This window comes from Oncorhynchus tshawytscha, linkage group LG33 (genome assembly GCF_018296145.1).
Source record: "Oncorhynchus tshawytscha isolate Ot180627B linkage group LG33, Otsh_v2.0, whole genome shotgun sequence".
NCBI classification, from domain to species: domain Eukaryota; kingdom Metazoa; phylum Chordata; class Actinopteri; order Salmoniformes; family Salmonidae; genus Oncorhynchus; species Oncorhynchus tshawytscha.
Window position 1 is genome coordinate 9,086,884 of NC_056461.1, and position 13,081 is coordinate 9,099,964.

Sequence of the window (13,081 nt, forward strand, 5' to 3'; positions counted from 1 at the left end):
ATACACACACACACACACACACACACACACACACATAGTTAAATACACACAAACACACATAGTTATATACACACACACACACACACACACACAGTTAAATACACACACACAGAGTTATATACCCACACACACAGTTGTATATACACACACACACACACACACAGTTATATACACACACATAGTTATATACACACACACACACACAGTTAAATACACACACACACACAGAGTTAAATACACACAAACACACATAGTTATATATACACACACACAGTTATATATACACACACACAGAGTTATATACTCACACACACACAGTTGTACACACACACACACAGTTATACACACACACACACACACAGAGTGAAATGCGCACACACACACACACACACACACACACACACACACACACACACACACACACACACACACACACACACAGAGTTAAATACACACACACACATTCACACACACACACACACACACACACAGAGTTAAATACACACACACACACATACACACACACACACACACACACAGAGTTAAATACACACACACACAGAGTTAAATACACACATACACACACACAGTCACACACACACAGAAAGTTAAATACACACACACACACAGTTAAATACACACACACACACACAGTTAAATACACGCACACACACTCAGTGGGGACGACATGTAGCTAGAAAACACATACACCGACACACACACACACAAACAGACTCACCGTCCTATGAAGTCATCCCTGCGTCCTGTATCTTTGTCCCAGACTGCAATTTCCAGCACTCCTCCTGTCTCTTCATACAGGTGCAGATCAAACTGCTCTCTCCACTGGGGACACAGCGTCTTAGGCATGGTCTACGGGGAGAAAGAGAGACGCTGATGACCTGTGCGTGCGCGTGCATGTGTGTATGCCGCGTCTGTACCTTGCTCCTGTACTTCTGGTTTCCCAGTCTGAACTTCGCATAGGGGTCACTGAGACCGTTGGGGTCCATGGGGCAAAGGTCACGACCTTCGATCAGAGAGATGCTGACGATGCCTCTCCACAGCTGGTGCTTACGGTGCAGCTCTGCCAGACGCACGGACTGCTGCTGCAGAGACAAAACCCAGAGGGACAGAGAAAGAGAGATGGAGAGAGGGAAAGGAAGAAAGAAAGTCCGTTACATAGATTTTACATTTTGAATCACTTCTGGTGCTAAAAGCAGGAGCACCAACATCATGTCGACCCCGGTGCTAAAATATGGGAGAGGATGACAACCACAACAAACAGCGCCACAGTGTATCACCTGCACCAGCTGTTCGACAGACTGTCTACTCAGAGACACATTATCGATTGTACTATAACTCACAACGTGACACCATTGATAAAGCAAAGTCAGTGCTGAAAGGGGAACCCGAGTGCCCGCCTCCGCTGACGCATCAGCTTTGGATTGCACCAATTAGACGCGAGTAACAATCACGCCTCACTTCTTTGGCGGTCCATTTAAGGTGAGCGCCTCTGATTCTCTAGTATGCCTGTTCTTATTTTGCTCTCAACCCCAAGCCTCCACCTGTTCTGCCTCCCTGCTGGGGGATTGGTGGAGCTCACTGCTTGCAGTTCATTGTATATATCGCTGCTTTGCTTGGGCAGTGAGCTGCCCGGAAGGAGCAGAACCCATATCGCCAAGACTTGCATTATTCGTTCTTTAATATATGGCGAAACATATTTCGACATGGTGTTTCCTTGCTGAACTATGGTGTTTAGAATTAGGGTTTTAATTATCTTGAAGATCCAGAGCTTATCTCTGTGTTTAAAATGGGACAGTTTTCTTTCTTGTGTGGCAGTGAGATTGACCCTGCTGGAGAAAAAAAATAAACTGCATAGACCAGCAAATGCTGGTGACTAGAGCTGGTTTTGCTGGTGGCCAGCCTTTGTTGTGTTTTGGACACTTTTTGGACACTAGCTGGTGTGCTAGTGTCCATCTTATGCTGGTATTTTTTATTGATTTTAATTGGACCTTTATTTAACAAGGCAAGTTAGTTGAGAACAAATTCTTATTTTCAATTGATGGCCTAGGAACAATGGGTTAACTGGTCTAGGAACAGTGGGTTAACTGGTCTAGGAACAGTGGGTTAACTGGTCTAGGAACAGTGGGTTAACTGGTCTAGGAACAATGGGTTAACTGGTCTAGGAACAGTGGGTTAACTGGTCTAGGAACAGTGGGTTAACTGGTCTAGGAACAGTGGGTTAACTGGTCTAGGAACAGAGGGTTAACTGGTCTAGGAACAGTGAGTTAACTGGTCTAGGAACAGTGGGTTAACTGGTCTAGGAACAGTGGGTTAACTGGTCTAGGAACAGTGGGTTAACTGGTCTAGGAACAGTGGGTTTACTGGTCTAGGAACAGTGGGTTAACTGGTCTAGGAACAGTGGGTTAACTGGTCTAGGAACAGTGGGTTAACTGGTCTAGGAACAGTGGGTTAACTGGTCTAGGAACAGTGGGTTAACTGCATAACCAATTAGACCATGCTGTTCAGACCTGTTTGACCAGCTACTGTAGACCAGGGATGGGCAAATATTTGTCTTTTTTTGGAGCTCAGACGGCGTCTCAAATTACCGTCAAGAGTTATAATCGTAAAATACACAAGGTGCAATTTCGAAATTTGGTCGAGCGTCTGCAGTTTTCTTTTTATCTTACTATGTCAGTCACTGACAGTCATTCAATTAGCTCATATCAGCTACCATCTTTTGATTTATAAATTAGTCTAGCCAGCTATCACACTTGTAGTAATCATGGTCGGATTACCGACCAGGGGGCCCCCATTGATTTTGTTAGTCACTCTCACTCAGATATCATATTCAAAACTGCAAACTTTTCTCTTCAACCTATGGCAAAAATGTGTAGAATTACAGGGACTTAGCTGTAAAACTGCACATTTTTCACTCCACCACATTGCTGAATGAGTAGAGGGCCAACAAATTCCATAAGGCTAAGGGCCAGATCTGACAGTATTATGTGGGTATGGATGTGAGTACGCAGACCTGCCAGTCACTGCGGCCCCTCATGATGCCGTTCAGTGGAGGGGGATGAGGGGATAGAACACAGCAACACCAACACAACACAGCACTGGGATGGATGCGGCTGCTACACACACACACACACACACACACACACACACACACACACACACACACACACACACACACACACACACACACACACTGGGTATGGCTAGGGATAGGAGCTGATGCTATTCGTCATAGTTTTACCTTACTGGATCGCCTCCAGGTCCGTTTGAGCAGCATGGTCTAGAAATAAGACACATTATTTCAAAGAGCACTCCATTCATCATAGACTCCCATCTCCGCAGCACTCCACCAATCAGGCCTTTATGGTAGAGTGGCCAGACAGAAGCCACTCCTAAGTAAAAGGCACATATCAACCAGCTTAGAGTTTACCAAAAGGCACCTATAGGAATCAGACCATGAGAAACAAGATTATCTGGTCTGATGAAACCAAGATTGAACTATTTGGCCTGAATGCCAAAGAGTTAAGGCTGTAATGTAATGTAACAAAATGTGGAAAAAGTCAAGGGGTCTAACAACTTTGAGGGCACTGTATGTAGAGTAGTTGGAATAAGTGGATATACTTTATACGCAAACCATCAACTACAGGGGCATCCCATCAACTACAGGGCCAACCCATCAACTACAGGGACAAGCCATCAACTACAGGGCCAAACCATCAACTACAGGGCCAAGCCATCAACTACAGGGCCAAGCCATCAACTACAGGGCCAAACCATCAACTACAGGGCCAAGCCATCAACTACAGGGACAAGCCATCAACTACAGGGCCAAACCATCAACTACAGGGCCAAGCCATCAACTAAAGGGCCTAACAATCAACTACAGGGCCAAACCATCAACTACAGGGCCAAACCATCAACTACAGGGCCTAACAATCAATTACAGGGCCAAACCATCAACTACAGGGCCAAACCATTAAGTCTACAGACCTCTTGCACTGTTTTCACATTTTGCTGCCTTAATGTTACATCTAAAATGGAATTAAATTAGATTTTTTTAACCAACAAATTTATGCAACCTATTCCACATTTTCAAAGTGAAATTTTTTGAAAAAATGTCTTCCAAATGTCTAAAAACCTGTGATAAACAAAGATGTCCTGATTGCAAATTGCAGTGTATTCGAAGGGCTTCTAAAGTTGGTAATTTCCACTTTAAAATGTCAGACTTGATTTTACCATAACTAAAAATGTATCAACTCAATTATGTAATCCACATAATTATTCACAGTTCCTGTTGCTGCAGGATTATTTTTCTGCTGTGAGAAACTGGTCAAATAAGATATATTTGCCATTTTGTATTGCAGTATTACATAATGGCCTTATGGCAAACAGGCAAGTAATGAGGAGTGATGTTGATGTTGTTGTTGATCCTCTGTATTTCCAAGTATTGTTGTGGCAGCATCATGTTATGGGAATGCTTGTCACTGGCAGGGAATGGGGAGTTTGTCAGCATCAAAATAAATATGAAAGGAGCCAAAGCCTAGGTAAAAAGTTTGTGGAAAACCTGCCGTAGTCTTCTGAAAACCTAACCCTGGGAAAGAGTTTTATTTTTCAGCGGGACAAATACACAAATTGTATAGCCAAAGACCCACCAGAATGGCTTTCCAAGAGGTGGTGTCTCAGTCCTGACTTAAATCTGCTTGAAAATCAGAGACAAGGTTTGAATATTGCTGTCCATCAATGATTCCCAAACTATTTTACTGAGCTGGAGCAATTTTGTCAAAATCAATGGATATGTGTTGCCCTAAAAGTTGTGCAAGTTTGGTAGAATCTTAGTCAAAATGATTCACAGCCAAATTTTTTATTCATTTGGAAAATCTTCTATGATTTTTCTTTCAGTAGATGGTGTAGATTGGTGGGGGAAAAAACGGATTTAATACCCCTTTTAGATTTTATTTCAAGGTAGCAACATGTGAAGACTGCATGGGGTGTGTAGAGTATCAAAGTATTGATAAGAGACACTTCACACTGGTTCTGATCAGTAGCCCCACCCCCTCTCTCTATCTCCACCCCCTTTTTCTCTTTCCCTGCCCCACAATGTCTCCCAGAGTGGAAGAGGGTCATACGTGAAAGGCCAACCTGTGTACACTGTAAAAAAAAAGAAAAAAAAGAAAGAGAAGTTGTTTCCACATACAATTGTGAGGCAACCAGTTGCTAAGGGATTGTGATTTTGCTCAACGGGAATTTCACACGCAAACATTTTGTTGAGAAAAATCACAATCCTATTGCAGCTGGTTGCCTTGTTCGTTGAAGCAACTTGTTTTCTTCTTCTTTGTTGTCAGTGTAGCCGTCGGGTCCATGTCTAACTAACCCAGCAGATCATGCATAATACATTGACAGGATTCATTTTACATCCTGGCACCGCAGATGCCTCGTCCCCCTCCGATGTGGAACACAAAATAACAGAACAGGACAGAGTGTTCCAAATTCACACTTCCAGTTCCACACTGCTCCAGATACAGACGCAAAAAAAAATACGGTCTAAGATGCTGCTGTAATTAAGGCTTTAATTAAAACTAATCAAGGGGTAAGAACCCAATAAATTCCCATGATGGATATTACATCTGTGTGAAAGAGTGTCAGGGAGATGGAGAGAGGGCATGCAGGAATATTAAGCCAGGCTACATCAGGCTAAAAGAGACTAATTGGAGTTGGCAGGTATGGAATATGCTACAGGAGGCTAACTACCGATAGACTCACTTTGTTCACATACGATGCTCCTTTACCACCTCATTTGTCTGTTGGACGCAAACAGTTCACAGACTCAGCACCACTAGACCCTCAATACACTATAGCTACTGGCTGCCTTACATTTCCTCAGAGCTAAACGTGTTCAGTGCTGGGCTGGAACAGAAACCTGCACCGCCCTGTAGTTTTTCCGGGACTGCAGTGATCTGGTTCCCTTACCGTGCATCTCGTCAAAAATGAAACGTGTTAGTGCCAGGCTGGAGCAAAACCCTCTCCTATAGTGATAACTGTTGTCAGTGGGTAAGTGGTGGTGTAACACTTACAGTGGCATCTCTGTGCGGCTCCTCTATGGAGCCGTCTTTAGGCCTTAAGGTGACGGTCAGCTCCAGTGTTCCCAGGTCTACATCAGGGTAGTGAGGGTCCTGCAGTGTTAGATTAACTGGTATTGCCCTGCACAGGAATAGATCACATTCAATTTGTGTGTGGCTGAGTGTGTGTGTGTCTGTGTAACACTCGTCGTTGCATGAAGAAGGATCGGACCAAAGCGCAGCGTGGTAAGTGTTCATGATTTTTTGGTCATACCCTGACCAAACCAGTGTGACAGTACCCCCCCCCCACCCAAGTGCCCACTCCGTTGAATGCCCACTTTAGTCCGGCACCTCCAGAGTGCAGGCACAGGTCGAACCGGGCTGTGGGGGAGCACTGGAGATCTAGTGCTTGACACTTGCACCTCTCCACTTGGCTGAATGCCCACTTTAGTCCGACATGGGCAGAGTGCAGGCATAGGATGCACTGAGCAGTCATAGCGCACCGGAGACACAGTGCGCAGAGCCGGCGCAGGATACCCTGGGCGGAAACGGCGCACCGGAGACCAAGCGCGCTGAGCTGCCACAATCTGCCATGGCACTTGCGGAAGGCTGGCATATAGCGCACTGGGCTATGAGCACGCACTGGAGACACCGTGCACTTTACCGCATAACACGGTGCCTGCCCAGTATCACATTCCTTCCCTCAGGTCTTTAGCCTGACTCCGCCAATCTCCCTGTGTGCTTTTGGGGGGCTTTTGCCTCTCGTGCCTGCTTCGCTGACTTGCCTCATATCGCCGCCTCTCAGCTTTAGCTGCCCCCAGTTCCTCTTTCGAACGGCGATATTCCCCAGCCTGCCCCCAGGGTCCTCTCCCGTCCAGGATTACCTCCCAAGTCCACGAATCCTGAACCCTCTGCTCCTCCATACAACACTACTTGGTCCGTTTGTGGTGGGTGGTTCTGTAACGCTCATCGTTGCATGAAGAAGGATCGGACCAAAGCGCAGCGTAGTAAGTGTTCATGATTTTTATTAAAACTGAACACTAGAACAAAAATAACAAAGCGAGAAACGACAATGAACAGTTCCGTCAGGTGCAGAAAACACTAAACAGAAAATAAAACACAAAACACAGGGGGAAAAGGCTGCCTAAGTATGGTTCCCAATCAGAGACAACGATAGACAGCTGTCCCTGATTGAGAACCATACCCAGCCAAAACAAAGAAATGCAAAACATAGAAAAATGAACATAGAATGCCCACCCTAGTCACACCCTGGCCTAACCAAAATAGAGAATAAAAAGCTCTCTCAGGTCAGGGCGTGACAGTCTGAGTGTGTGGATGTCTGTGTGACACCAGGTCTCAGGTAGGGTCCGGTTCGACTGGAGGAACAGAACAGAGGACATCAGAGGAAAACAGGTTGCAAAAACCGGGAGCCACAATAGATGATGACGTAATGCGGTCATGTGGTTTCGTGTGGCTTAAGGTTGTGAGTTCAATTTGTGCAGGGATCGTCATATACACAGACTGAAAATGCATGCACTCGCTGTACTGTAAGTCGCTTTGGAGTAAGCTTCTGTCAGACAGGTGATCTGCATACTGTTTGCACAGTATATGCAAAACAGTTCACAAACAGGTAATATACAGATGCCATAGGCCTACAGTACCGCTGTTGCTCCAGGGACTCCAGGTAGAGGTAAGCTGAACCCATGAAGTCATCCTGAAGGCCGAAGTCATAGTCAAACACCTGCAGGGAAAACACACACCATCTGTATTAGAGTGTGTGTTTAAGAGTGTGTGTGTGTGTGCGCGCGTGCATCTTCGTTACCTTGACATAGAGAGGTTCCTGCAGACTGTCCACCAGTAGTTTAGTCCCCTCGTCCCAGACAGGGTTAAGGTTCTTGTGGATGGTCTTACTGCGAAACACCTCCTTCCCGCACAGCTTAAACTTCACATATGGATCACTGGTACCTAAGAGGGTGGAGAGAGAGAGAGAGAGAGAGAGAGAGAGAGAGAGAGAGAGAGAGAGAGAGAGAGAGAGAGAGAGAGAGAGAGAGAGAGAGAAAAAAGTGAGACAGACTTTTCACAATTTAGTTTTTTTTTTACAAACACATTATTCCAGTCCAACCCTGTACCTCCCAACCCCCTAAAGATAGATGGACAGATATACTGTATATGACTCGGTACCTCCTCTGTCCCGTATGGCCAGGTTGTGTCCTCTCTTCAGCACTATGTCCAGCTGGTACATCTCTGAGCTGGGCAGAGCTCTGTCCGAGTTAACCCCCGAGGCGCCAGTGGCAACCTGGGGAGAGAGATGTTTAAAAACACAGCGGTAAACACACAACCTAACACACACAGACACACAAACACACACACACACAGTGTCATAGGCATACACACACAGACACACAAACATGCATGCACACACACACAGTGTCATAGGCATACACACACAGACACACAAACATGCATGCACACACACACAGTGTCATAGGCATACACACACAGACACACACACAGTGTCATAGGCATACACACACAGACACACAAACATGCATGCACACACACACAGTGTCATAGGCATACACACACAGACACACAAACATGCATGCACACACACACAGTGTCATAGGCATACACACACAGACACACACACAGTGTCATAGGCATACACACACAGACACACAAACATGCATGCACACACACACAGTGTCATAGGCATACACACACAGACACACAAACATGCATGCACACACACACAGTGTCATAGGCATACACACACAGACACACAACACATAGGCATACACACACAGACACACAAACATGCATGCACACACACACAGTGTCATAGGCATACACACACAGACACACAAACATGCATGCACACACACACAGTGTCATAGGCATACACACACAGACACACACACAGTGTCATAGGCATACACACACAGACACACACACAGTGTCATAGGCATACACACACAGACACACACACAGTGTCATAGGCATACACACACAGACACACACACAGTGTCATAGGCATACACACACAGACACACAAACATGCATGCACACACACACAGTGTCATAGGCATACACACACAGACACACAAACATGCATGCACACACACACAGTTTCATAGGCATACACACACACAGAGAGAGAGAGAGAGAGAGAGAGAGAGAGAGAGAGAGAGAGAGAAACACAAAGCTTAATAAACCTGACATCCTGAAAAACATGTTGGTCAAAACACTGTCAATGCTTTCACCAGCAAACACAGTCGAGAGCATAATGTTCACCATAAAAGCGACCGTAAAGTTTAGTCCCGTTCCTCTGCTGTGGACGTGTGTGTAGGCAGGGCACACACGTTTCCAGTGAGCAGACGGCTATCAGTGTGGGTCTCATGTACCAAGAGAACACCAATGAAACAGCACATCTACAGGGACACCACGAACAGGATGTTGCATGAGAAAGACTTCCTGAGCTGAGTGTGAGCTTCTTATCTACGATACATATCCATTCCGGTGTTGCTCCATCTCCATGCCCAGGTCCACTGTCACCACGATGCATTAACCGAGGCCGGTCAGGGTGTGCATCTACTGTACTCAACAATTTCCTGCTACAGGTTCTATAGGAATTATACTTCTGGTGAAGAGAGGGTCAGCTGATATATTGTCCCCACTTACACCAAAAAAACAAATCTGGTGATCAGGACATAGACCAAGCCCAGGGATAAACACCAACCCTACAGTATTGCATCCCTGATCACATAGTGATTACAGTGTACACACACTGCCAGTGCCGGCTTTGTCTCCCGAGTTTGGTTCCGTGGATAATACATAGCTGTACCTCATAATTACACTGTGGTTACCATAGTAATTCTCTCCCGCTCTCTCTCTCTCTCTCTCTCTCTTTCTCCCTCCAGGCGCACTCAAACACACAGACACACTTAAATCAATGGCGGTCAGCAACCCAGCAACTTAAAATGAAGTGCTCTGTAACACCTAAACGAGTGGCAACTGAGCTGGCACCAACGCGAAGGAGGCGAAAGCTGAACTTTGCTGGAGTACTGAAACACATCCTTCTGAGATGTTTTCGAAAGATGACATGATGTGTTGTAACACCACTTAATCAAGGGTTGAGTAACACCTTCCCAGGGCCTGGGAGCCCTACCGGAAGAGGTTGAAAACACTATTTTGGCGTTTCGAGTTTGGTTCAGTGCAGAAGTAGATACCTTCTCTTTTGGTGTTGTTTCCCCTCTCTAAATCTTCTCTAAATCTTCTAAACACTATCATGGTGTTTCAGCGTTAGAACAGCTCTTCTGCAGTATGTTAAAAATGTATTTATGTTCAGTATCTGATCGTTTGCCCGTTTTAGTAGGCTTGTTGAGCACAGTGCTCAACCCACCAACAGTAACTGAAGGTTTTACAACTATCTTTGCCTCTTCCGTCAAAAGGTAGAAATGTGGGAATGGTTAGTCTCACCATTGAGTCATTGGTTAGTCTCACCATTGAGTCATTGGTTAGTCTCACCATTGTTAGTCTCACCATTGAACGTCATTTTTGATTTATGGTTTTGATATCCATTCATCATGATCCATTACGCCTCCTGGCACATCAAGCTGCTTAATACTCATATAGAACTTTTCGTCCTTCAAACGTGCACACAACATTCTGTGAAATAATCAGAAAGTCTAAAACATTTGAATTACCCATAATCCTCAACAACAAAAAAAAAGAGCCACGTGACAAGATGTTTGATTCAAACCAAATCAGTTCAATCACAAAATGTTCTCTCTTTGGTTAGTTGCCCTCATAAAAGTTACTTACGTTTTGAGCAACATATTTAAGTTGGATTTAATTCTTACATTTTTGGGTAAAATCATTGAAACGACTTGCATTCATTTTCTATGAAGTATTTGTATTTTTGTTTGTTGTTGTCAATTTAAATTCACCCCAGAATAATGTTTTACAGTGTGGCTGTGTGTTTGAGGGTGTGAAAATTCTAATCAATTCCAAAGAAATGCACCATCTTACTGCCCCAGGGGTTCCATTTCCGCTTTCCGCCTGCCCCACTTTCACTCCTTCTCTGTCTCCTCCTGTTTCTATTCTGTCTAAATAAAGCATTGAAAAAGGTGGAACTCCACAAAAATATTCTCCACAGGGTGTTATCATTAATCAACATTTAGGCTATAACTCATTTGCATTTATTACTTTTGATTTTTGAGAGCATTTGCCCCCCCCCATTTTTTTTTTTTTATGCTGCCTTTTACATGCATTGACCCCCCACCCCCCAACGTTCTCCTAAAAAACAATATTCAGATTGAATAACCACTTTGGGCGCTCCAGAGTACTTCTATTCTGTTCTAAAATGTTCTTTGTCTCATAACACTGACATTGGTGTTTACATCCAAACACCAGATCTCCGGTTAGGGTGCATTACTTTTCATGGTTTCATTACACAATCATGGTGTTTTGAGTCTTTCCATCAGATATCTGCCATCTCATGATATCAACAATAGACCATCACTGAGACACAACCTCTCTGTGCACACAATCAATAGGTGATCAATAATAGTGATCTGTACTAACAATCAATCAGAGTGATGTGATTAGTCTCGCTATGGCTGGGAGGAGGGGGGGGTAGTCGATAGACTACGAAACAGGAGAGAGGTATTGGCCAAACAATGACAAGACACTTGACTGGCCTGGTACAATTGAGCCAATGGAAAAAGGTCAAATGTCAAAACCAATTGTATTATGCGTCTGTATGCCTGTCTGTATGCCTGCCTATTAGGATGTGGCCCCGAGAAGTGCATTATGTACAATGAATGGATAAGGTTTGATTCTGTACTAAGCCGTATGTCTAACCAACCAGGCTGTGGCCCTGAGTAGTGCATTATGTACAGTGAATGGATAAGGTTTGATTCTGTACTAAGCCGTATGTCTAACCAACCAGGCTGTGGCCCTGTAGGTCAGTGAATGGATAAGGTTTGATTCTGTACAGGTCTAACCAGGCTGTGGCCCTGAGTAGTGCATTATGTACAGTGAATGGATAAGGTTTGATTCTGTACTAAGCCGTAGGTGTGTGGCCCTAACCAGTGAATGGATAAGGTTTGATTCTGGACAGGCTGGCTGGCCCTGGGAAGTGCATTATGTACAGTGAATGGATAAGGTTTGATTCCTGGGGCTGTGGCCCTGGGTAGTGCATTATGTACAGTGAATGGATAAAGTTTGATTCTGGACTAAGCCATATGTCTAAACAACCAGGCTGTGCGAGTGTGAACAACAAGCTGCCTGCAGCTGATCTCCACAGGCCTTTGGTACTAAATCAGGAGATGAGCACTGCTGGGCTTATAATACACACTGATCAGGTACAATCCTATCAGCAGGCACTGATATACATGCAGTACAGGGTATTTCAGAAGAGAGACTGTGTCTGTGTGTTGGTTATTTAGTGAGACAAGCAGCCAGTATAGGCGATCTCCGTGAGCTCTATGACATGACAACAGACATGTTTCAACTGGCTAAATGTACTGTGAGCTCAACTTTGGGACCAAATGGAGAGAAAAAAAATTCAGAGGGGGGTTTAAAGTGTACAAAAGCAATCAAAGAATTAGACTGTGATTACCATAGTAATTTTCTCTCTCTCTCTCTCTCTCTCTCTCTCTCTCTCTCTAAAAAAGGTTTTCACAGCAGTAATCTTCTCTGACTGATTGAGAGTTTCAAGGGCACCATCATCATTAAGTAACATAATAGATGCAAAGCATTGAATATTTAAAATCATGCACCCCCCCCCTCAAAATGTTTTACTTTGCCCCTGAATTTAACAGTAGGGTACTCCCACATAATTTGAAGGAATGTGCCTGTCTGATTTAGGCGACACAGTGCACAGTAAAACGCATCCTTGGTGCATCGTAAAACGTTTCCTTGGTGTTAAATACAGTCTGTGAACAAACTTCAAACAAATTGATGGTTCAGATTACAGGATGCCAAGGTCATATTTTTGCCAA

At 44.5% G+C, this 13,081-nt stretch overlaps 1 protein-coding gene across 3 annotated transcripts in view; it reads right to left on the reverse strand.

Moving 5' to 3' along the window:
• Positions 1-13,081, reverse strand: part of LOC112230850 (multiple C2 and transmembrane domain-containing protein 1) — a 43,798-nt gene that overhangs the window by 7,659 nt on the left and 23,058 nt on the right. Inside the window, exons 1-8 of one of the 3 annotated variants that reach the window (XM_042311167.1) lie at positions 9,369-9,468; positions 8,256-8,370; positions 7,897-8,039; positions 7,736-7,815; positions 6,090-6,216; positions 3,260-3,298; positions 939-1,103; positions 740-870 (exon numbers count right to left, since the gene is read on the reverse strand). In XM_042311167.1, coding sequence (XP_042167101.1) covers positions 740-870; positions 939-1,103; positions 3,260-3,298; positions 6,090-6,216; positions 7,736-7,815; positions 7,897-8,039; positions 8,256-8,370; positions 9,369-9,371 — 803 coding nt within the window. In that variant the 5' untranslated portion in view covers positions 9,372-9,468. Of the gene's footprint in view, positions 1-739; positions 871-938; positions 1,104-3,259; positions 3,299-6,089; positions 6,217-7,735; positions 7,816-7,896; positions 8,040-8,255; positions 8,371-9,368; positions 9,469-13,081 lie in introns of those variants that run through there. The other 2 variants (XM_042311166.1, XM_024397188.2) reach the window with 2 other exon arrangements.